This window comes from Natrix helvetica (assembly GCF_964273705.1).
Source record: "Natrix helvetica genome assembly, chromosome: 16".
Taxonomy (NCBI): Eukaryota; Metazoa; Chordata; class Lepidosauria; order Squamata; family Natricidae; genus Natrix; species Natrix helvetica.
The window spans coordinates 10,678,496-10,703,540 of NC_138563.1; the positions used below are offsets into that span (position 1 = coordinate 10,678,496).

Below are 25,045 nucleotides of genomic sequence, written 5' to 3' on the forward strand. Positions count from 1 at the left end.
TAAGAAATGGAATGGGAATAGAATAGGAATTGGAATGGAATAGGAATAGAATAGAATAGAATAGAATAGAATAGGGATTGGAATAGGGATTGGAATAGAATAGGAATTGGAATAGGAATGGAATGGAATGGAATTAGAATAGAATAGAATAGAATAGGAATGGAATGGAATGGAATGGGAATAGAATAGGGATTGGAATAGAATAGGAATTGGAATGGAATAGGGATTAAAATGGAATAGGAATGGAATAGAATTAGAATAGAATAGGAATGGAATAGAATAGGAATTGGAATAGGAATAGAATAGAATAGAATAGAATCTGGAAGGGATCTTGGAGGTTTTCTAGTCCAGCCCCCTGCTCAAGCAGGAGACCCTAGACCATCTCAGACAAGTGACTGTCCGGCCTCTTGTTAAAATGCTCCAATGATGGTGCGTCCACAATTTCTGGTGGCAAGCTGTTCCACTGGTTAAACTGAACACTTCAGCAAGAGAATAATTATGGAAGCCATCGAAATAAAGAAACACCCCTACAGCATGAATAAACGTGACGATACCTCCCGCCTACCAGCTATCTGGAAACCAGCCCTGGAAAACAAACGAGCCCCACCCACCACCCAGGCCGTTACAACACAAAACAACAACAGACACACAGCCAGCACCAATCAGCACCAATCTACCAATCATGATACAACCAATCAATCCACTTACTGAAACAAAGCCAGCACTCCACACACACCCTCCAAGATTTATAGAAAGACGGCAGCTCCGACCACGCTTTAAGCCGAAAACACCAGCCTGAAGATGGCGAGTGAGACCTCGCCGAAACGTTGCCAAGACAATCTCAATCTTACACTGGAAAAGACCCGAATACAATAAGACCAGCATACATACACCCGTGAAAATCTACGAAAACAAATATATATATATATATACACACACACACATACACACACACACAAACACACATTGTCTCCCCGTCTATTCACGGAAGAGGAGATCTATATTTCCCCCTGAACCTTTTCCTCTCTAGATTGCTGTAGAAACCTCCAGAGGACGGCAGCTGAAAGACGAAGAGTGAGTCAGACTGCAGGAGCAGCAGATGCTTAAGCGGCTCTGAGTAGGCAGATGGGACCCCAGCTGGGGCTCCGGCCTGGCTCCGTGCCCCCCGTCCTCTTCCCCGGCCAAGGAGGCGGTGCTCTTTCTGGAGCGGGTGTTCAGCCCACGGGGGGCTTCCTCCTCCTCCTTCCCTTCCTAGCGTTCTGTTTGGGTGGTGGGTCCCCTCTAATCCTCCGGGTGTCTTTGGGAGACGAGATCTCAGATTTATGACTTCTCTGCTCATTAAACTTTCATGCTGCCCGTCTCGCCTAGAAGCGATTCTAGGCTGCTCACAAATTAAAAACCACAAAATGAAACATTTTAAACATTAAAAACCATGAAGACTAAACAGTTGAAGTTGACAAAAGATGGGCAGGAAGGGAGCATCCTGCCTGGTGGTGGAGGTGGTATGTGTCTGTTGTTTGTCCATTAATCATCTCCAGAGTGACACCTCCCCATCACGACCTCAGGCCAGCTGGCAGAGCTGGATACTTGGGCCCTTCTGGAAGGCCAAGACATGGGGGCAGGTCTCCTCCCATGTTCCAGAGGGTGGGAGCGTGGCAGAAAAATCTCTTCTGATCCCACCAGCCGGAATCCCTTGACTTGAGGGGGATCCACTGTAGGCCCCTTCTGTTGGCGGTGGGGGTGGGGGGCAAATCCCCTTAGTGGGAGACGATTTGTCGGATTCTTTCTCTTTATCATTCTTTTTTAAATTTTTATTCAGAATATTAAAATACCAACTCCTAAAGGGGGGAAAAATTTAACAGAGGCAAAACAAAACTAGACAAGAACATTTTCAAAAAGTGATTTGAACAGCTGGAAAAAAAGAGTTAAAAGATTAGGGATATAATTTGTATTGTTAAGCGAACAAAACAACCCCGACAACACGATGTTTATGAAGCACTAAATAAATGTAACAGTAGAAAATTAATAAAACTTTATTTTAAAAAAGTGATTTGAATCAATGGCTGGAAAAAAAGAGTTAAAAGATTAGGAATATAATTTGTATTGTTAAGCGAACAAAATAATCCAGACAACATGATGTTTATGAAGCACTAAATAAATGTAACTGTAGAAAAATAATAAAACTTAATTTTTAAAAAATAGTGAATTAAAAAGAACCGAAGACAAAAGCACGAATAATGAGTGAGTGGTACTTGCCTTTTATACTGTATAAATACAATACAATAGCAGAGTTGGAAGGGACCTTGGAGGTCTTCTAGTCCAACCCCCTGCCTAGGCAGGAAACCCTATACCGTTCCAGACAAATGGCTATCCAACCTCTTCTTAAAGACTTCCAGTGTTGGGGCATAATAGCTCCCCCCTCCCCCCCACTTAGAGATCCAACATTTATACGCTTCTATATCTGTTGGCAACCAATTGACCTATATTACCTATATAAAAGAAAAAAAATAGTTTTCTGGTTAAACAACAGCAAAGTTAGAACTTTGAGGCACTCTGTTGTTAGGATTCACTTTGTAGAAAGTCTGTAGTTCCTCAGATTCTGGGAGGATTGTGGTCAGTGGGCCAGGGAGGCTTCCTGCACTCATCACTTGCCATTTGCACGCGGGTTCTGGGGTAGGAGATTTTGGGCCCTCCTTTGAGGATATTTGAGGGGTTGCCACAAAGAAGGGAGATCGAAGGATGGAAAAAGATCAAGGACAGAAGCAGCCTGGAGTAAAGGAGGAATTTCCTGACAGTTAGAAAAATTAACCAGTGGAACAACTTGCCACCGGAACTTGTGGGTGCTCCAACACTGGAGATTTTTAAGAAGAGATTGGACAGCCACTTGCCTGGAATGGTATAGGGTCTCCTGCTTGTGCAGGGGGTTGGGCTAGATGACCTCTGAGTTCCTTCTAACTGTGTTACTGTCAGGCTTCCAAATAGCATCCAAAATTAAATCAGAGTCCGAGGCAAAGGATTCCTCAAAGTTCCCATTGATGAAGAGAGCCATGTTGGCACATCTGGGAAAACCCGAATCTGAAAGCTTCCAGGTTCTCCCCACCCAGTTGAAAGTTCCAGATCTTGCTCCCCACACTCACAAGTCCATCCCATGGTCCCATCTTCCACTGCCACTCTGGCAGCTTCCACCCATCCAGATGTGGTCAGGTGCAGAGGTGCAAAGACAAAGGATGACCTTGGCTTTTTAGAAAGAATATTGTTATGGCTACCTATCATCTAACTCCATACAATCCCATTTTCCCACCATAGAAAATGCGTCGTAGAATAATAGAAAGTGTGGCAAGCCTAATGTCCAAAAGAAAAGATGGCTGCAGGCCTGACGGTTACTCTGTTCAGTTCTAACTTGGCGTCTCAAGGCCTGGGCACCCACTCAGAGCCAGCCCCACTCCTGACCTCTCTCTCTCTCTCTGCAGTGGGTCCAAGTTTCCCGTCTTCAACATGTCCTACAACCCGGCTGAGAATGCTGTGCTCCTTTGCACGGTAGGTGGGAGGCGCCCGGCTGGAGGAGATTGGGGAGGGGGCTTGTCAGGGAGGGGAGGGGGAGCAGGGCAGTCGGTGCTGTTGCCTGCCAGGAACCTCAAGGTGGGAAGTCGTCTTTCTTCACGGAGGGGGGAGCAGAGGTGTCACTGCAGAGGGATGTGAAAAATCTGTCCAACGATGGAAGCCTTCTCTCTCTCGTTCTGCATTTGCAGCCCAGGTAGTCCTCGACTTACGGCCATAATTGAGCCCCCGCAGTCATTAAATGGGTCACCATGCTCAATTTTCCTTTTTTTTTTTTTCCTTTTTGCATTAAGTTCTAACAACCGCAGTCGTTAAGTGAAGCTATGTGAGCACAGGAGCCACCAGAACTTTGGATCTGGATCACACGTTTGGGGGGATCCGTTGGTATTCTGAACTGGGCTGCCCTCTCTGTCAGAAATGGTGTAGGGTCTCCTGCCGGGGCAGGGGGTTGGACTAGATGACCTCCAAGGTCCCTTCCAACTCTGTTAATCTGAGAAGACTCTGTTGCTTATTAGACGTAATGGACGGCTACTGCAAAAAGGGGTAATTTGTAGCCACGCCCCCATCCCAATATTTCATGAGGACTAGCGCCCTGATTTACCCACTGCCCTTTATCTCCTTTCCCCCTTTGCCTTTGCCATGCGCAGAAGTGCCACGTGGAAGCGCACTCCGGGTTCCAAACCGGTAGCCAAGATTAGAGCATTTCATGCTTGGATCCGTCGTAACTTTGAAGCAACTGATCCTAACCTGAGGACTTCCTGTCTGATTCCTCTTCCTCCTTTTCCTTCACCGTTCCCTCCTCATCTCATCAGTCACACAGCGAAGCCCCAAAGTTCCCCCGTTTTGCTCTTCGCCCCAAGACTTTCTTCCCAACTGAACCCCTCGCTCTGATGCTTGCAGAGGGATGATGGGAGTTGTAGTCCATCCCATTCAGAGAACTCCAGCCTAGAGAAGATTGCTAGTACAGTACAACTTATAAACCATAATTCGGGCCAACATGGCGCTGGGCGAGACGGTTGTTAAGTCAGGCTTGCCCCATTTTATGACCGTTGTTGCCACAGTTACATGAATCACGGTAGTTGTTAAGTTAATAACACGGTTGTTAAGTGAATCTGGCTTCCTGTTGTGGAACTGGTAGCAGATTCGGACAGTGAGGAGGCTGGGGAGGAACCTGGGCCAGTCCTGGAGTCTGGGGAAGTCTCTGAGGAGGGCTCTGTGTCGGAGGCAGAGATGGGGCCAGGGCCGTCTGACAGTTATCAGCTGCCTTCGGAGTCGGACATCAGTGAGGCAGAGGAACAGCTGGAGCCTGTTCCCAGTGTGCGCATGCGCAGAGCTGCCCAGAGAAGGGAACAGCTAAGGAACAGGGGTTGACTTGGGAGTAAAGTCACAGGTGGATGATGAATGGCCCCTCCCAGAGGGAATAAAAGAGGAGCGACAGGGGAGTGGAGTTTGCAGGAGACAATTTGTTAGGTTGATCATTCGATTCGTGTCAGGAGTGTGAAGATCTGTCCCTGAATCTCAGAGACTCTGTGCCTTCTGCTTCATGCTTTTGGGGGAAGCCCAGGTCAGAGCCCTTCCCCATTGTCTGAAACAGGCTGGGAAGGTCGCAAAAGGGGATCATGTGACCCCGGGACGTTGCAACCATCATAAATACATGCCAGTTGTCATGTCCAAATTTTGATCATGTGACTATGGGGATGCTGCAACGGTCGGAAGTGTGAAAGAGGTCATAAGTTATTTGTTTCAGTGGCCACTAAATGAATGGTTGTAAATCAAGGACTATCTGTGTTTGTTTTCTAATCCTTGTTAAGGGTGTTGTCGGGTTTCCAAATAGCATCCAAAATTAAATCAGAGTTCGAAGCAAAGGATTCCTCAAAGTTCCAATTGATGAAGAGAGCCATGTTGGGAAACATCTGGGAAAACCCCAATTTGAAAGCTCCCCGGTTTTCCCCACCCAGTTGAGAGTTCAAGATCTTGCCCCCCACACCCACAAGTCCACCCCCTGGTCCCATCTTCCACTGCCACGCTGGCAGCTTCCACCCATCCAGTTCCGGTCAGGTGCACAGGTGCAGAGACAAAGGATGACCTTGAGTTTCTAAGAAGAATGTTGTTATGGCTACATATCACCCAACTCCATAGAAAATAGACAGTAGAAAAGTGGGACAGGCCTGAAGTCCAAAAGGAAAGATGGCTTGCAGGCAGGGCTGGTGACTTTTTTTTTAACCCATTTTCTGCCGTGTTTCTCCAGCTCGGCACCTTTTAAGATGGGTGGATTTCAACTCCGTTCTGGGAGTTCAAGTCAAGTGGCTGATCTCAAGAAATATTGATGGATTGGATGGGCTTTTTGAAGATTTGAGATTTTGCCCCCCCCCCCCTCTTTCAAAACTTCTGTGACTTTCCTTCTTAAATCCAAGTGGGTCCCCCCTCCCCCTGCAAAACAGGGATAATAAATGCATTACGGACATCGGCAAGATTGGAAACCAGCCCTGGAAATGAGCCCCCCCCCCCCGCCCCCTGGTCTGCTCAGTCCTCTTCTGTTGAAAACCAAATCGACAGTCACCCCTGGCTGCTGTTTTATTTATTTAGTCCATTTATTAAATTTGTTGGCTGCCCATCCCGTTTCCAAGGGACAACATAAAAATATTAAAAACCATCAGAGATAAACCCTCCTAAGATACATGTGTTAAAATTATTAATATGAAAGATGTTTAGTGAAATGAAATTACCGTACTAACACCGTCAACATTAAACGTAGCCTGCTCAGACGCTGAAAAACACCATGCAAGTGAGATGAAGAGTGGAAGAGAGAAGGGAGAGAAGAGGAGGAAGAGAGGGGTTAGGAGAAAGGGTAGAGGGGGAGGGGAAGAGGAAGAGGAGAGAAAGAAGGAGTGGAAAGAGGAGAAGAGAGAGATAAGGGAAGAAGAGAGTGATAGGAGAGGGCGGGGGGAAGAGGAGGAAAGAAAGAAGGAGTGGAAAGAGGAAAAGGAGAGAGATAAGGGAAGAAGAGAGTGATACCGTAGGAGAGGGCAGGGGGGGAAGAGGAGGAGAGAAAGAAGGAGTGGAAAGAGGAGAAGAAGAGGTAAGAGAAAGAGTGATAGGAGAGGGCGGGGAGAAGAGGAGAGAAAGAAGGAGTGGAAAGAGGAGAAGGAGAGAGATAAGGGAAGAAGAGAGTGATAGGAGAGAGGGCAAGGGGAAGAGGCGAGAAAGGAGTGGAAAGGAGAGAGGAAGGGGAAGTAGAGAAGAGAAGGATGAAAGAGGGAAGAAAGGAGGTAGGGAGGAGGAGGCAAGAAAGTGATGGATAGGGTATAAACAGGGTGTATGGAAAGCAGAAGAGCAAATTGATGGTCAGAGGAATTGATATAATGTTGAATAATACAAAATAATGTTGGTTATGCTGTGATGATTTGTATGGAAAAAAAACTATTGCCCAAAGACAATAAAGCGAATTTCTTGGGGGTTTTCTCTCCGCAGAGGCCGAGCAACCTGGAGAACAGCACCTACGACCTCTACACCATCCCCAAGGATGCCGATTCCCAGAACCCCGATGGTGAGTTCGGCTGCTCCACGCCGTTTATCCCTCCCCCCACCCCCCAAATAAAGCTTCCCCCCCTCCCCTTCCCCCCCATCCCCTTCCCCCCCATGAGATTGGCAGCCCATCGGACGTGAAAAATTCATGCCCGCCTCTTGTTTCCTCTTTTCTTTTTTACGAGGGGGAAATATATATTTTATAAATCCCGTGATTGAAGCGAACGCTCCGTCCTGCCTCCTCCCCCAGCAGGCTGTTGGGCTGGCCTGCTTCCCTCCGCGGATGTCTTCGCGCAGCCCCGCAAATCTCTGCCAGGCTGGAGGCTGCGGAGGCGGCTGTAAAAGTGCCCAGTCTTCGTTCTGCTCCCCTCTTTGGCAGCGCCTGGATCGGAACTGCCGGCTTTGCAAATCAAAAGGAGTCACTGGAGCGTCTGCCAGATTCAGCCGGCCTTTCCCACTGGGGGATTCCCGTCCCACCTGGGTCCTCCCCCGTGCGCCCCCCGTCCCCCCCGCCTCTGACGTCAGGGCAGGAAACGCTGACCCTCCCCCTCCCTTTCTCCAGCTTTAGAAAATCCGCTCACGCCAATAGCTGTCCTTGGCCACCACGGGGGGGGGGTGCGTGTCTCTAAAGTCCTTCTCCCATCTCCCCCCACCCTCCCCTTTCTCTTTCTCTCTCTGTGAAGGAAGGCACGAAACTGTTTTATATAACTTTAATTTACAGAAGTCCTATCCCGTTTTTCTTTCCCCCTCCCTTGCATAAAAACTCATTTTACATTACTCAAGTCTTTCTCCCATCCTCCCCCCCCCCCCCGTGAAGGCAGAAAACCTAATTTTTATCTTTTTTTTACTGAAGTCTTTTTTCCATCTTCTTTCTCTCCCCACCCTTCTCTCTCTCTCTCTCTCTCTCTCTCTCTCAGCACAAAACATTATTTTACTTTTCTTTTATTGTATTTTATTTCACTATCCTTCTCCCACCTTCCCCCCTTCTCTCTCTTCTCTGACTCTGTCTCAAACATTATCTGTCTATCTATCTATCTATCTATCTATCTATCTATCTATCTATCTATCTATCTATCTATCTATCTATCTATCTCTATCTATGTTTATGTATCTGACTATCTGTCTATTTTTATCTATATGTATGTATGTATGTATCTTTCTTTCTTATCTTTCTCTCTCTCTCTCTCTCTTGGCACAAAACCTCTTATTTTATTTTTTGCACGTTGGCCTTGCTCACAGCCAACTGGGGCCTCTGGCACAGGGACTGAGCGTGCTTTTGAACCTCGTCCCTGTCCTGTGGTGATTGTGGCACGCGTGACATGAATGTTTGGCTGGATTCAACGCCGTGCAGTGCCAGCTCCTCCTCCCTTCAGTCTGAGGAGTCGGTCCGTCTCCCGGCTCCGGTTTTCACCTCCGGAAAATGGCAGAGGACTGCTCTTAAAGGAGCCCCAAGACTCCACCAGGGAAGTTTATCAATAAATACAGGTAGTCCTCAACTTACGACCACAATTGAGGCTGTTGTTAAATGGGACGTCTAAGCGAGCCTTGCCACAATTGTTAAGTGAATCACTGCAATTGATCAGTTAATAGCACCGTTGTTAAGGGAGTCTGACCTCCCCCTTTGCTTGTGAGATGGTCGCATGACTTCAGGACACTGCAACCGTCATAACTATGAGTCAGTTGCCAAGCCTCTGAATTTTGATCCCCTGACCACAGAGGCGCTGGGAAGGTCGTAAGTGAAAAAAGGTCACGTTACGTTTCTCAGTGCCCCTTGAATTTTGTAACTTTGAACGGTCGCTAAACAAACCGTTGTAAGTCGAGGACTAACTTTATTAAATCAGTTGTTAACACGCCATTTGTTATTCAGCTTTCTAGGTTTGTTTTTTGTTTTTCAGGAAAAATTAGGCGCATCCTTTTTAAAAAAAAACTTATCTATTTTTTAAGACAAGAGGCCCCAGTTGAAAATCTCCCCGTTCGGCTGGTCCATTTCCCAGTGAGCCCCCACAGGTGCTGACTTAACCTGGACTTCGGCCTCCACTTGGCATAGCCCCCAGGAAGGAGCTTTGGGGGCCGAGATTTTCCAGAGGGAGCCCCCCCGGCTGTTAAAATGCCAGTTGTTAAGAGTGGAGAAAACCTCCCTCTGGACTCCCATCCTGGCTGGGGAATTCTGGGAGTCCAAAGTCCACAGGTCTTAAAATTGCCACGGTTAGACGCATGCGCACACACACACACACACACACACGGTCCAGCGGTTAAGACGCCAGATGAGAAAGCCCGGAGGCTGTGAATTCTAGTCCTGCCTTAGGCATGAAGACCAGTCCCTTTTTCTCTCCACCCCTCCCACCTCCCAGGGTGGGATAATTAGGAGGAGGGGGCACAGCGGTGGGATTCGCATGGGTTTATCACCGGTTCGCAAATGTGAGCCTGGACGCTCGCATCACGCAGGCGCCTTCCGTGCATGCGTGCAGCCTTCCACGCATGTACTTGGTGCGTGTGGTCTGCACGCATGCGGGCAGCGTCAAAAACAAGGCAACGTCCCACCCGCAGGTCACCGCCACCCGTTTGGCCGAAGCAGTGTGTGAACCAGCTGAATACTCCCCCTCTGGAGGGGGGGCACTAAGATACCTTTGTAAAAATAATGAAGGTGGGATAGAAAGGAAGGAAGAGAGAGGGGAAGAGAAGGAATGAATGGAAGGAAGGAAGGAAGGCAGGCAGGCTTCCTCCTCAGGTCTTCTCCCTGTGGTTCCCACTTTAGGAATCCAGGTGGGTGAGAGGCATTCATCAGGGAAGGGCAGCCTGAGTGTGTGTTGTGTTGTATGTGTGTGTGTGTGGTGTGTGTGTGTGTAGAGGCAGCCGGGACCAAACCTTGTGTGACCTCCTGCTCCTTGCTTGCCTTTCCAGCTCCGGAAGGGAAACGCTCCTCGGGGCTGACAGCCGTCTGGGTTGCCCGGAACCGCTTTGCCGTCTTGGATCGGATGCACTCGGTAAGGAATGAATGGAAGGAAAAGATTCCTTTTGGGCAGAGCACCGGCTCCCTCTTCTCCCTAAGAACAGGCAGTCCTCCACTTACGACTCATTTAGACACCCTTCGAAGTCACAATGGCACCGGAAAAAGTGACTTATGACCGGTTTCCAGACCTACGACCATTGCAGCACCCCCCATGGTCACCTGATCAAAATCTGCTTGGTAACTGACTCTCTTTATGACCGTTGCAGTGTCCTGGGATCATGTGACCCCCTTTTGCGACCTTCTGACTAGCAAATGCAGTGGGGAAGCCAGGTTCATGAGAGCGCGAGTCTCTTAACAATGGCAGTGATTCATAAAACCTTGCTTAGCCATGGAATTTCGTTGTAACTGGAGGACTTTCCATGTTTTGGGTGTTGGTTTGAGCTCCAAGCTTGGCAATTGGTGCTCTCGCCTAGGGTTCCTGAGACAGTAAAAAGCCACACGCTTAGTCCCAAAAACCCTCTCTTTATTTCAACGGCTGTGAATTATGTTCATTCACAGCCCATAATGAGTCTCAAATAGTTTGTGAAGAGTCTGACCGAAGTCTGCCAAAGTCCTTCGGGATGAGGCTGAGAAGCACCCACCTTTATCTCCCTTGAAAGGCTGCCAAAGACCTCATTGCCAATTAGCTTTGCAAGGCCTCATGGAGCACAGAGTCAAAACGGAGCTTCAGACTTTAAACCAACGAGAACGAACAAAGTTGCTTCCTGCAAAGGCTCACGTCCGTTTGCTCCTCCTTTATGTCCTATGGGAGGGGCCAATCGCCTCCAAGCCTTACTCCCGAGTTGCCCCTTTTCGTCTTAACAGTTCTTGCCTTCTGGCAGCTCTGCGCATGCACGCACTGGGAACAGGCTCCCCCTGTTCCTCTGCCTCGCTGCTGTCCAACTCTGGAGGCTCCGGAGGCAGCACATAACTCCCAGGTGGGCCTGGACCCCTCTCTGCCTCCGACGCAAAGCCCTCGTCCGAGCCTTCCCCGGACTCCAGGACTGGCCCATCTTCCTCCCCCAGAGACCTCCTCACTGTCCGACCCTGCTGCCAGCTCTGCAGGCCGCCGATGGACCACAACAATTGCAAACTTGTTGTCACCATTTGAGGAGACCCCGTCAGTGCGCTTTGAATTGTGTAATTGCCAAACCAAACCAACTTCTGCTACTAATATTCAAGCACATTTCGACGACCTTCATAGCTGTTGTATTTTCTTCCACCGAATGTATGCTTAAGTGTTTTGTCCTGCTTGCCTTCCCCTCCCTGCTGCGTGGTCCTCTTCACTGCCGTGGCCCAGTTCCCAAACACGACAAGCCCTTTGTATCCAACAAAACACTCGCTTGATTAGGAGTACCAGCAGGATAACAACGTCTCTTAAGTCCTGTGGGAAGTGATAGTCCCTCCCTTTCCTCCTGAAACGGCCCCAGCACACCAGGAGTCTCTCCCCCACACACACAGACACTTGCAAAGGAACTCCTGGAAGGTGCGCTCATTGTCTTGCAGCAGCAGCACACACAAACACATACGGTGATGCAGATTCCAAGAGGAATTCTGATAATTTCCAGAGAGGATACAGAAATGCAGGCTATAAGTAACTGACTGGCTGGGAGATTAATTGTCTGCCATTCATCTGCACCCCCTCCCTGCCTTTGATCCCCTGTGCTAGGGTGGGGCTTCGCTAGCAGTGGTGTCTCTTCCATCTCAAGGACCGGCATATAGATTCCCACTGCTCTCCTCTCCTCTGCCACATCTATTCATTTCCTCCCCCTGCCTTTGATCCCCAGAGCTAGGGTGGGGCTTTGCTAGCAGTAGTATCTCTTCCGTCCCAAGGACCGGCCCATAGATTTCCCCTGCTCTCCTCTCCTCTGCATCCACGTATCAGGCACTGGGCCCAGCTGCTCCTTCTCTTCCTCATCAGCCACCTCCAGACCTGGGGGCTGTTGACTCTCCATCTGAGGGCTGATGGTTGGCCCAGGCTCTGCCTCTTATCTCTCTCTCTCTCTCTGCCAGCTCCATTCCCTCTTCCCCCTTCAGAGCTCTCAGGTTGCCTTGATGCTTGCCCTGACTCCCAGGCTGCCTCCTCCCCCTCTGATTCGGCTGCTGGAGGGGCTGGGGGTTGACAGGCCACGACATTCACCTTCTTCCTCTGCTCAAACTGTGGCAGATCCTCATCAAGAACCTGAAGAACGAAATCACGAAGAAGGTTCAGGTGCCCAACTGCGATGAGATTTTCTACGCCGGCACTGGGAACCTGCTGCTGAGGGACGCCGATTCCATCACCCTCTTCGATGTCCAGCAGAAACGGTGAGAGACCCTCAAGGGAGAGTCAACCTGTTCTGACAGCCAGGTAGATTTAAGGGAGCGGATCTGGGTTTCTCAACCTCGGCAACTTTAAGCCAGGTTTCAACCATTCGCATCACCATCCCAGGGGACCTTCATGTGAGATGTAAGACCCAAATAGTTTGATCCTCACAATACAGAAACAAGTCTGGTTTACAATTCAAACGTCTGTTTAAGAAAAATGAAAAAGTGGTTGCAAGCACGGTGTGAGTTTTCCTTAAAATGCCCCACTTGATTCATGAGCATTGAGTCAAAGTTCAGTACAGAAACCAGTCATTTATTAGGAGCATCACTAGGCAAGATCTGTTCGCAGTCAAGTCTAGGCTTTGTTTGATTTATGGCTGAACTTTACCCCTGTTCCTTCCCTCCCCTCAGTCTGTGTCATAAATCACATTCACCTACGAGGTGCACCCCTCCCAAGCCTACTGCAGTAATCTGAGATCCGACTCCAACTGACAGTATGCGTGGAATGCATTCCCCCTCCTTGTCTTTCCCATGACAATGCTGGGAGTTGACATGCGGCCTCCTAGACCCTGGATGGCAAATCTATGGCACGCATGCCACAGGTGGCACGTGGAGTCATTTGTCAGGGCACGCCAGGCGTTGCCCTGTCAGCTGGCCAGTGCTCATGCACGTGCTGGCCAGCTGAGTTCAGCCTTTTTTAAAGCCATTTTTCGCCCTCCCCAGGCTCCAGAGGCTTTATAGAAGTCTCCGGAGCGCTAAAAACCGGCCCTACGGGGAAGCTGGAAGTTCGGGAACGGACTTCCGGTTTGCTTGTAGGGTCCTTTTTCATCCTCCGGAGACTTTAGGGAAGCCTCCGGAAGGCCCCTGAAGGCTCCGGAGGACTAAAACCAGCCCTATGAATAAACCAGAAGTCTCTTCCTGAACATCCGGTTTGCCCCATAGGGCCGGTTTTTTGCACTCCGGAGACTTCAGGGAAGCTCCTGAAGCATCCGGGGAGGCTGTTTTTGCCCTCCCCAGGCTCCTCTAAAGCATCTGGAGCCTGAGGAGGGCGAAAAAATCATGCAAAAAATGGGGAGCGCCTGTCATGCGCACTGGGGGGGGGGGTGTCGTGCATTGCTTTATGTGTGTGGCACGCCCGTGCACGACCCCACTGCGCTCCCCCCACTTTTGGGCAGGCTATCGCTGTCCTAGACCCTTCCCAAATGGATTGAGTACAAGGAGAGCAAAAAACAGTTTTCAAGCTACACCCTAAACATTGCACGCCACGCCTAAGAAGCAGCTCTCCCCTTCTCCCGTCATTCTTTTAAGTCATTTTACATTACCAAAGGGTCAGCATGACCCTTCCTGCAAAATCCCCGTTATCCGTGTCTCCTTGTTGTATGTTTCTGTTTTCAAAGGAAGTTAGTTTTAGCAAGTCATGACGTACTCTTTTACTGAGCACATTAGGTGGTTAATTGGCAGCAGGAAGAACTTTATAGCTTATTGATACATTTAACACTTTTATAAAAGGGTAACTTATTATTTACTTTCTTCATTCATAATGTTAAGATCTTTCTAAGATGGCAGGTTTCCCACGGCTGGCCACATTCCCCCCTTTTTTCCTCCCGGGGGTATCCAGCCTGGTGCAATTTTTGAATGCTGGACTTTAGGCATACGTAGAGATGTAGCCAGCAAGCCACATTCAACATCCGTTCACAGTTCTTGCTCCATATCTGATTTTTGTGATGGAGAATCCCCAGAGGATTCTTCCCAAACATCTTGTTGGACGATTGTTTAATCATCTTGGTTGTACCCTTCAGCATATATTGCACGAAATGGGCCAACTCGCCACGGCACAATTGAACAATTCAATTTAATTACTTAAAATAAAGGAAAAATAATTTAATTTTTGTCATTCACATTTCATTCTGGCCTTCCACTTTTTAATGATTCTATTCCCCCATTTCTTTGACATTCTCCTGTGGCGAGTTGCCCAGGGCAAATTGTCCTAGCCCCTATATTGCAGTGGGTATAACAGATTGACCTTAAAAGACCAGCAGTGCTTTCCTTCGGAGTGTGAAGGCTGGCCAGGGGACTTGTGTTCAGCAGGGGAGGGATTCATTTACTTTCCCTACTGGTTCACAAATGTGAGTGTGCAAGGGGCCTTCTGGGCATGCTCTTTGATCTCACACGTGGCTTGCACGCATGCACAAGGCTTGGAAATAGGACTGCATAGAGCTGGGGTAGGTGGCTGGGCCGGCCCACCCACGAATTCTACTACGGGTTCGGGTGAACCGGTGCGAAGCGGCTGAATACGACGTCTGGTGCTGGGTCCGTAGAGAGAGATTGAAAAAGCTTGTTTTGAGCAGAAGCAGAATTCAGCTGCCAGGATTTGTCAAGATGGTCTTCGGAGTAGTAAGGAAAGAGATAATAATAGAATAGAAATAGAATAGGAATAGAATAGGAGTAGAATACAATAGGAATTGGAATAGGAATAGGAATATACTAGGAATAGGAATAGAATAGACTAGGAATAGAATAGGAAGAATAGGAATTGAAATTGGAATAGGAATAGAATAGACTAGGAATACAATAGAATAGGAATAGAATAGAATAGAATAGGAATAGGTATAAGTTTAAGTTTTATTAGATTTATAGACCGCCCCCTCTCCCCAGACTAGACTAGGAATAGAATAGGAATAAGAATGGAACAGACTAGGAATAGGAATAGAATAGACTAGGAATAGGAATACCCTAGGAATAGGAATAGAGTAGACTAGGAATAGAATAGGAACAGGAATAGAATAGAATAGGAATAGGAATAGAATAGACTAGACTAGAATAGGAATAGAATAGGAACAGGAACAAGAATAGAATAGGAATAGAAATAGGAATAGAATAGACTAGGAATAGAATAGAATAGAATAGGAATAGACTAGGAATAGGAATGGAATAGGAATAGAATAGACTAGGAATAGGAATGGAATAGGAATAGAATAGTTTGAAGGGATTTTGTTCTTTGCTTCTCCTGGTAAGGAGGCAGAAAAGGATTCACACCTGTACTAAGAGCCTCTTCTGTCTTTGCAGGACTCTGGCTTCGGTTAAGATCTCCAAGGTGAAATATGTCATCTGGTCAGCAGACATGTCCCATGTGGCTCTCCTGGCAAAGCACGGTAAGAGGAGGCCTCGTCTGCTATTTTAGCAATCTTAAAATAACAGAGTTGGAAGGGCCCCTGGAGGTCTTCTAGTCCAACCCCCTGTCTCAAGCAGGAGGCCCTTTCAGACAAATGGCTGCCCAGTCTCTTCTTGAAAAACCTCCAGGGATGGGGCAGCCGTCCCACTGATGATGGCTTCACACGAGGCCTCTAGCCAGAAAGACAGACAGCCCCATCGCGTTGGCATCTGAGGCTGAGCTGCCTGGGAGTGGGGACCTCCCCACTGTCTTCAGATGGTTCTCCTTGACACCCCCTATTAGGAAGAACCACTTCAGGAAGGTGTCTGGGAGACCATTGTAATTGTTTGAGGCAATTTCTCCTTAGTTCTAGATTGGTTCTCTCTTGATAAGCTTCAGTCGTTCCTCTTTCACAATCCAAGAAACAAAACCTCCAACTCCATTTGTTTAGAGAAAAGGTACTTTTATGGGATCTGGAGGGAGAGCAACAAACGTAAAGCAAGATCTGAAGCTAAAGGGCTCGGAATTGTACAGATCAAACGTTTCCCCAGATCCCTCCCCCCAACAACCCCAAGCTGAATGCCCAATCTCCAGCCACCAAGGGTGCCACCTGGGGTGCATCTTCAGGGGGCCTCATCCACCTGGACCAGACCTAACCAAGTCCATTTGGCATGCGCAGAAGATGGTGAGAACAAAGCTCCCTCCTCGTCCTGAGATATCTCCTCCAGCACGATTCCCTTCCCAAATACCGAAATTATGGCAGCCGACAGCAAGCAAAGCGATATAGAGGCTGACAGTCAGTTTCCCTCCGTTGCTTCTTGTCCTGCCTTCGGGTGCTTTGGAGAATAGGTTGACCCCCTCTCCTTTGGGGCAGCCCCTCAAATGTTGGAAGGATGCTAATACCTAGATCGAGCCTGATCCAGGGAAATGGCTGGTTATAATTTTGATGAAGACATAAAATATATATACTCACCTTGGTTGGATCCAATCCAGTTATTTATTCTCTGCTCTGTAAGTGGCTACAAATCTACTTTCCCCTCCAGATGTTCAGGCCTGCAGAATTCTCAGCCAACTTGGAGGGCAGCCGGTGGGGATGCCAGATGCTTGGCTTGAGGGGGGGTGATTTAATGAAAAGAAGGACTAGGGGAGACATGAGAGCAGTCTTCCAATATCTCAGGGGTTGCCACAAAGAAGAGGGAGTCAAACTATTCTCCAAGGCACCTGAGGGTAGAACAAGAAGCAATGGGTGGAAACTAATCAAGGAGAGAAGCAACTTAGAACTGAGGAGAAATTTCAATGACAGTTAGAACAATTAATCAGTGGAACAGAAATTGCCTCCAGAAGTTGTGAATGCCCCAACACTGGAAGTCTTTAAGAAGATGTTGGATAGCTATTTGTCTGAAAGGGTATAGGGTTTCCTGCCTAGGCAGGGGGTTGGACTAGAAGACCTCCAAGGTCCCTTCCGACTCTGCTATTCTATTGTATTTCCTCTTGGGAGTGACCCCCCCCCTCTCTCCCCGCGTGGATTTTCTCCCCCAGCCATCATGATCTGCAACCGGAAACTGGAGTCGCTGTGCAACATCCATGAGAACATCCGCGTCAAGAGCGGCGCCTGGGATGAGAGCGGCGTCTTCATTTACACCACGAGCAACCACATCAAATACGCCGTCACCACCGGGTAAGTGCCCCCGCGCAAAGAGTGCGGGCGTACACAAACACACCCCAACGACACAATCACCAGGCTGCCTCCCTCTCTCGGGTCCCCCGAAGCAGCGCCTTCCAAGTGGCCGCGCTTGAAATGAGATCTGCCTTGGGCAGGGGGTTGGACTAGAAGATCTCCAGGGTCCCTTCCAGCCCTGGGAGTCTTCAAACTACGACCATTTGTTTAGGGATTGTTCGAGGTTGCAGCAGGATGGAAAAAGAGTGACTTATGAACCAATCGCAGGCGTGGTCCTCAGCTTACGGCCACAATTACGCCCAAAATGTCTTTTGCGAAAACGAAACATTTGTTAATTGCATTTTCCACCCCCTGTCCCGTTTTATGACCTTTCTTGCCACGGTTGTTAAACGAGTCAATGGAATTGTTAAGTTAGTAACCCAGTGGAGCTGCTTGTCAGAAGGTTGCAAAAGGGGATCACGTGATCTTAGGGCAGGGGTGTCCAAACTTGGCAACTTTAAGACTTGTGGACTTCAACTCCCAGAATTCCCCAGCCAGCTCTGCTGGCTGGGGAATTCTGGGAGTTGAAGTCCACAAGTCTTAAAGTTGCCAAGTTTGGACACCCCTGTCTTAGGGGCAGAGCAAAGGTGACCCATATGAACCAGTTGCCAAGCGTCTAAGTTTTGATCCCGTGACCCTGGGGATGCTGCAAAGGTCGTAACTGTGAAAAGTGGTCATAGGTCGCTTCTTTCAGTGCCATTGTAGCTTCGAGTGGTCACTAATGAACTGTCGTAAATCGAGGACTACCTGTAAAAATTTAGGCAACTGGCACATATTTATGACGGTTGCAGCATCCTGGATTCACGGGATCACCATTTGCCACCTTCCCAACCGGCTTCCAATGAGCCGAATCAGCGGGAAAGCCGAATTTGCTTAAGGACCGCAAGATTCACTGAACGACGGCACTGATTCACGTAGCAACTGCACCAAAAAAAGGTCGTGAAACGGGGCGAAGCTGACCGAACACTTCCTTTGTTTGAGCCCTGCTGGCCCAGGGGGTTAGAAGGCAGCATTGCAGGCTAACCAGCTGCTTGGTGCCAGGAATTCCACCCCAGCAAGCTCCAGGTTGACTCAGCCCTCCCCACTTCCGAGGTTGGGAGAATGAGGAGCCAAGAGGCTGGCAGGATGAACCTCTCAGAGAGGGCTACAGAGCACCATGAAGTGATATACAATTCTACATCTTATTGCTTAGCAGTGGAAATTTTGGGTTGAGTTGTGGCTTTAAGTCCAGGACTATATATATAAATAAGGTCTCCTGCCTTGGGCAGGGATGAACTAGAGCAGGGGTCACCAACTGTTTGGACCTCAGGGACCCCCCTACGTTCATGATTTTAAATCCTGCGGACCACTAATATGATCTGCCTAGTGACTGGCAGGGTGGGCGTGGCAAGGTGGTCACGTGACTGGGTGGGCATGGCCAACTCAATGCCACTCACGTTGAGGGGTGCTTGGCCAGCCTCTATTTGCCTCTCCCCTGCCAGCCATTCCTCGCTTGACCCCCCGGGCTCGTTAGGGCCCCAACAGGAAGCAGTTGCTGGAGCTAAGCAGCCCCCAGGAGAAAGAGTTGAAAACAGCTCAGTGTGAAGATTCCAAAAGAGGCCCTAATTAATTTACGAGCCTCCAGACAAAGTTCAAAAGAAATCCAGTCATTTATTAGGAACAACATTTTGGCATTTTCTGCTGCGGAGCCCAATCTGATTTCCGAGTAATGGTGTCTGACCTTTACCCCTCTGTCTCCCCTCCCCTCGGTCTGTGTCATAAATCACATCCACCAACGAGGTGCTGCAGCAGGCTGTGAATCTTCGTGCCTCACACAGTTCCAGGCCGTGATGCCGTCCCACTGGAATGAGGCCCTCCGGCTCTTTGCCACCAGCGGCTCTTCCCTCGAGCCTTCGCCCAAAGCCCCCCACCAGGAGGCCGAAGCAGACCCCAAGTTGGAAATTCTGCCCCTCTCCGACCCCCACAAAAGGACCCCCAAGGGAGAGACTCTCTGCAGCCACACAAGCGTCCATTGCACGTATCCATCCCAGGGGCCGTAGTTTGAGCACCCCTGATTGAGTGCAATTTTAAAAAATGCAAATAGTTTTTCTGCAGACCACCGAAATTTTCTCGCAGAGCACCAGTGGTCCACGGACTCCCAGTTGGCGACCGCTGGACTAGAAGACCTCCTGGGTCCCTTGCAGCTTTTAGGATTCTATGATTCTATGACTGTGCCTCAATGGGAGGAAAATGGTCCTTCCTCTCTCTCTCCACATCAAAGGATGCGTCTTTTCCTCCTTCCAGGGACCACGGGATCATCCGGACGCTGGACCTGCCCATCTACGTGACACGCGTGAAGGGCAACAACGTCTACTGCCTCGACCGCGAATGCCGGCCCCGCGTCCTCACCATTGACCCCACGGAGTTCAAGTTCAAGCTGGCCCTGATCAACCGGAAATACGACGAGGTGGGTTGGGGAAGGGCGATGGCTTGGTCGGATTTGCCTTTCCCTACCGTGTGGCCTTTCCGTGGCACCGTTGGGGTCCCGAGGTGGCTTTTATAGCACAGAGCGATTCACAAGACACCTTGGACTCCTGGAGGAAACAGAATCCTGACAAAGGACGGAACCGAATATGTTAAAGCCGTTTTTCTCAACCTGGACCAGAATTCCCCGGCCAGCAAAATCCACGCATCTTAAAAAGTTGTTCAGGTTGAAAAACCCTGCATTCAAGAGGGGAATAATCATTCGAATTAAGGGTTTTAAGTCCCTCTACCACACGTCCAAAGCAGGGATTTATTTTAGCACTGATTTCACACACGCACAAAAATCCATTCCTGCTTTCTTGATCAAGCTTCTTTCAATCCCCTAATTTAGCTTGTTTGGGAGTGAAAGTCCTGTTTTGGCTTTGCTTCATTAAGCTATTTGAAGGGATTAAACTCTTGACGGATTCTCAGATAACCCACCTGTGAGCCCAGTTTATCGGACGAGACGTAGAGCGACGTGTGAAATCTAAGGCTAGATTATTTTTCCACCCCCCTCTGGAGGTCCTGCACATGGTGCGCAATGCCAAGCTGGTGGGCCAGTCCATCATCGCCTACCTGCAGAAGAAGGGCTATCCCGAAGTGGCGCTTCACTTCGTGAAGGACGAGAAGACGCGGTTCAGCCTGGCTCTGGAATGCGGCAACATTGAGGTGGGTTCTGCGCCCTGGTCCCTCTCGGGATCTCCAAGGAAGAGAATGCCCGGGGGGGGGGAGGGAGGGGCTCCCAGGTGCCTCTGTCTCCATTCCATCAAGATTCTTTGGGGGCGGGCAGCGCTCCACTTTGGGGCTTGTGCAAGCAAATTGCAACAGATTAATTTTAATCTGCTTTTATAATTGTTTTTATATATCTTGCTTTACTGTATTGCGGGGGGGGGGGGGGGGAGCAGCTTGTCTAGCGGTTAAACCACCAGGCTAGAAACCAGGAGACTGTGAGTTCTAGTCCTGCCTTTTTCCTGCTGAGTGACTTTGGGTTAATCACAAGAAAAAAAGCAGGGGAGGGGAGGGAGGGAGGGAGGAAGGAAGAAAAAGAATGAAAGAAAAGGAAAGAAAAGAAAAAGAAAGGGAAGAAACAGGAGGGAGGAAGAAAGAAGGAAAAGGAAGGGAGGGAGGGAGGAATTCCTTCCCCTACTGTTGAATTTGCTTGTCCTAAAACCATTGACTTCATCACCCCACCCACCCTCATAGCCTATTTAATGTCAACCGTCCCACTAGCAGTAAAAAAAAGGGTTCTGGGACATTTCTTTTCTCTTAAGAGTATAATTTACTGGAAGCAGCGAAGCCAATTCTGATATTTTCGCGCGCAAATAGCGTAGCTCGTGTTCCCTTTTCCCCTGGCCTTCCCCTCTGCCATTATTTACTGTCCAATTCAGCTGCGTTCATTTTGCGTGGGAAACGGACTCTTCCATCTCGCAGGAATTCCCAACAAAGGAGGCCAGCATTGTCTCGGCCTCTGAGCCAGCGTTCCTCGCGTTCCTTTGCCCCCCCACTTCCCTCCCCGTCCCCCCCACATTCCTACCCATTCCCTCCCACCTTTGCTATTGACGGATTCTCAGGTAAACCCACCCCGTGTCCCCTCAGATTGCTCTGGAGGCGGCCAAAGCCCTTGACGACAAGAACTGCTGGGAGAAGCTGGGAGAGGTGGCTCTGTTCCAAGGGAACCACCAGATCGTGGAGATGTGCTACCAGCGCACCAAGAACTTCGACAAGCTCTCCTTCCTCTACCTGATCACCGGCAACCTGGAAAAGCTGCGCAAGATGATGAGGATCGGTGCGTTCCGGGACCAATCCTGACCTGCCTCGCGATGCCCCTCCCACTGGCCCTGCGGGGCTGGAAATTGGGAAGGGAGAGTTGGTTTCATCGGGGGGGGGGGGGGTATAATGCAAGGTTTTTCAACCCTTGCTACTTGAAGGTGGGTGGACTTCAACTCCCAGAATTCCCCTGCCAGAGTTGAGAATCCGGGGATTCTGACCCGCTTAGCAGACGCCTTGCCATCTAGGAATTTCTCAGCATTTTGCGCTGCCTCTGTGATGGGTGCCAACCATAAAGAGCCTCAGGATGCCCATTGCTGAAAAACGGAGACCCGGCTCCCCTTGCCCAGCCTGGCGGAGGGCGTGGAGGGTTTGGGGTAGAGCAGCCTTGCCCTAAAGGAGGCTCTGGGAGGCAGGCGGGAGTCCTGACCCTCTTTCTCCCCGCAGCCGAGATCCGGAAAGACATGAGCGGCCACTACCAGAACGCCCTCTACCTGGGCGACATTGCCGAAAGGGTGAGGATCCTGAAGAGCTGTGGGCAGAGTAAGTACGCCAGCGAGCCTGGCTGGGTTCCTCACCCCCAAGTAGCTCCCATAGCCTCCCGCCAGCACTGTCCCCTCACCCGGCCTCTTGCTTGCTGGCTTTCCCTGCAGAGTCGCTGGCCTTCCTTACCGCTGCTACCCACGGCCTGGAGGAGGAAGCGGAGAACCTGAAGGAGACCTTTGACCCTGAGAAGGAGGTGGTGAGTTGGGGTAGGGGCGGCGCGGAGAGTCGGAGAAGCAGGAAGGGGGCTGCTGACCCCAGGCAGGCTGTAGCTGAGAAGGGGGCTGCTTCCTTCTAGGAGAAAACCTCTCCACGGATTTCTTAGCTCCATGGGAAGGACCTTCTCAAACAGCTCTTTCCAGGCAGTCCTCGACTTACGACAGCTCGCTTAGTGACCATTTCAAGTTACAACGGCACTGAAAACAGTGACTTACGACCGTTTCTCACACTGACAACTAGCATCCCTGTGGTCGCGTGAGCAAAATTCCAATGCTTGGCAACTGATTCATACTTATGACGGTTGCAGTATCCTGGGGGGGACGTGTCACGTGACCCCCCCTTTGGTGTCCTCCCAGCCAGCCAAGTCAGTGGAGAAGCCAGATTCACTTAACAACCATCTCACTAGTTTAACAACCACCCTGATCCACTTAACAACGGTGGCATGAAAGCAAAACCGACTCAACAACTACCTTGCTTTGCAACAAATTTTGGGCTCAATTGTAGGGACGTGAGTCGAGGAACACCTGTACCTATTGGAGGGCCCTGTCCAGGGGTGGGTTCCTGCCAGTTCTAACCTCTTCTATAGAAGAGCTTCCACAAATCTACAGTGACGTTTAGAACCGGTTCCAGCTCTCCCCCCCCCCCCCCGCCTGTCCGGACATCATCAAGATGAAGAGCAAGAGGAGGAATTCTGGGAGTTGAAGTCCACAAGTCTTAAAGCTTTCAACTTTGAACACCCCTGGGGTTTTTTTTCTCTAAAGGGTTAGGGGTGCAAGGGTCTTGTAACTTGACAGCTTTAAGACTTGCGCGCTTCAATGCCAGAGTTCCTGAGCCAACATTTTGGTTGCTAAGCAAGAGCGTTGTTAAGTGAGTTTCACCACACTTTACAAGTTGCCGACACCCACCCAGTCACATTGCTGGCAAGCCACACCCACAAAGCAGGCCACACCTACGGAAGAGGTTCTAAAAAAATTTGAAACCCACCACTGGGTCTGTCCTAACTTCAGAGAGTCGCTAAGTGACTGGTCGTACGTCGAGGACTACCTATAGCTGGATGTGGGTGTTGTGATGACCCAGGTGGTCCAGGCAAGACAAGCCCTTAGAGCAGAGGTCTCCAACGCAACGCAACGCAACGATTCCAGGCTGATGACTCGCTTAGCTCCACCCTCAGCTCTGCCTGCTCTTCTGGATCAGCGTTTTTCAACCTTGGCCACTTTTAAAACCTGTGGATTTCAACGCACGGAATTCCCCAGCCAACTCTCCTGGCTGAGGAATTCTGGGAGTTGAAGTCCGCCAGGCTTAACGTTACCAAGGTTGGAGACTTCCTGCTTTATAGGGTCCTTTACTGCAGTGGCCCCCAAAACCTTTGAGGCACCAGGGACCGGTTCCACGGAGAGAGGTTTTTTTCCTTGGTTTCATGTGCTGCCTAACTCTCTTTTTATTTCCTTTTTATTTATTTTTGTTACGTAATAAAACTTCTTTTGTGATTGTCCGAATTCCCCCTTTAACCTTCCCACCAAAAGACATTCTATTTTCCATTGTGTCCAATTTTATCCGTATCACTTTCCTTCTCCTATTTTCCAATTTCTAGTTTTTTTCACCTGTACAAACAGTATACTTTTTCTTTCTCTCTTTAAAAATAAACAACTGATCATTTCTTTTCCATCTGTTTTCCTCTAACAAAATGAATCTTCAGATTTCAGATTTCAACAATCGACGTAACATAATTCTCTAACAGGTTTAAGTTTCTTAATATAATCCCCACACATTCTAATTTAAAAAATATTTTTTACCTTGTTTACAATACTTCTTTCTGTTGAGTCATATCATTCTACTTATTCACCTTTCTAAATTTTCTCTTTTTCTCCTTTTTATGTGTCTTATATCTTTTCCGTATTTTCCCTCTCACTTTTCGATAGATTTTTTGAGTATCCCCCAAATTTCTCTTTCCCATCTCCCCTTATTCCTCTCTTTATTTTTAGCTACCATATTTTTCAGAGTATAAGACGCAGCACGCTTTTGAAGAGGAAATTTTTTTAAAAAAAAAGTTTTTGCACTCTGCAAACCTCCCAAAAATGGCACATTTTTAACGAAAACGGGCCCGTTTTTTTTTCCAAAAAAGGGCATGAATAGCCCTTAGGAGGCTTGTAGAGTGCTCCTGGGGGTGGGGTGGGGGCAAAAAATGGACCTTTTGTCACTCATTTCTGCCCTTCCCAGCCCCCAGGAGCACTCTGGAAGCCTCCTAAAGGCTAGGCACGGCCATTTTGGTGAAGGGGCGCAGTTTCAGGAAGCAAAAAAATGCTGTATTCAGTGTATAAGACGCACCCAGATTTTCAGCCTCTTTTTTGAGGGAAAAATGTGCGTCTTATACTCCGAAAAATACGGTCGTTTCTTTTTCGGATGTATGGGCTTCACTTTCTTGCATGGCCCAGTTGCTGGCATGCCACGGCGCGATGCCGGTCCATGAACCGAGGGGTCAGGGACCCCTGCTTTTTTGCTCTTCAACAGACAAGCTTACAATGACCAGTAAGGTTCCACCCCACGCTCCCCTGAAAGCAGCCACCCTCAGTCGGCCAAACAAAAGCCCAGGTATTGCCGGGAAAACCCACAAGGCCAGGTCCAGGCACAAGACAAATGGCCGTCCTTGCCACTAAGTCAAGGGACAGGGCAAAGGCGGCAGTTCTGAAGGTAGAGCAAAGCGAAGGGCAAAAGCAGCCTGCGAGGGCGGGGCAAGACCAACGGCAGCCCTCAAAACAAGCCCAAAAGG

At 49.1% G+C, this 25,045-nt stretch overlaps 1 protein-coding gene across 1 annotated transcript in view; it reads left to right on the forward strand.

The window, feature by feature from the left end:
• The window catches only part of COPA (COPI coat complex subunit alpha), a 65,799-nt gene that overhangs the window by 26,903 nt on the left and 13,851 nt on the right, over nt 1-25,045 (forward strand). The window contains exons 12-22 of the mRNA XM_081968338.1: nt 3,471-3,537; nt 7,030-7,105; nt 9,985-10,067; nt 12,240-12,379; nt 15,446-15,531; nt 17,070-17,208; nt 19,531-19,693; nt 20,272-20,418; nt 21,346-21,535; nt 21,964-22,059; nt 22,170-22,258. Of these exons, the coding sequence (XP_081824464.1) occupies nt 3,471-3,537; nt 7,030-7,105; nt 9,985-10,067; nt 12,240-12,379; nt 15,446-15,531; nt 17,070-17,208; nt 19,531-19,693; nt 20,272-20,418; nt 21,346-21,535; nt 21,964-22,059; nt 22,170-22,258 (1,276 nt within the window). The remainder of the gene's footprint in view (nt 1-3,470; nt 3,538-7,029; nt 7,106-9,984; nt 10,068-12,239; nt 12,380-15,445; nt 15,532-17,069; nt 17,209-19,530; nt 19,694-20,271; nt 20,419-21,345; nt 21,536-21,963; nt 22,060-22,169; nt 22,259-25,045) is intronic.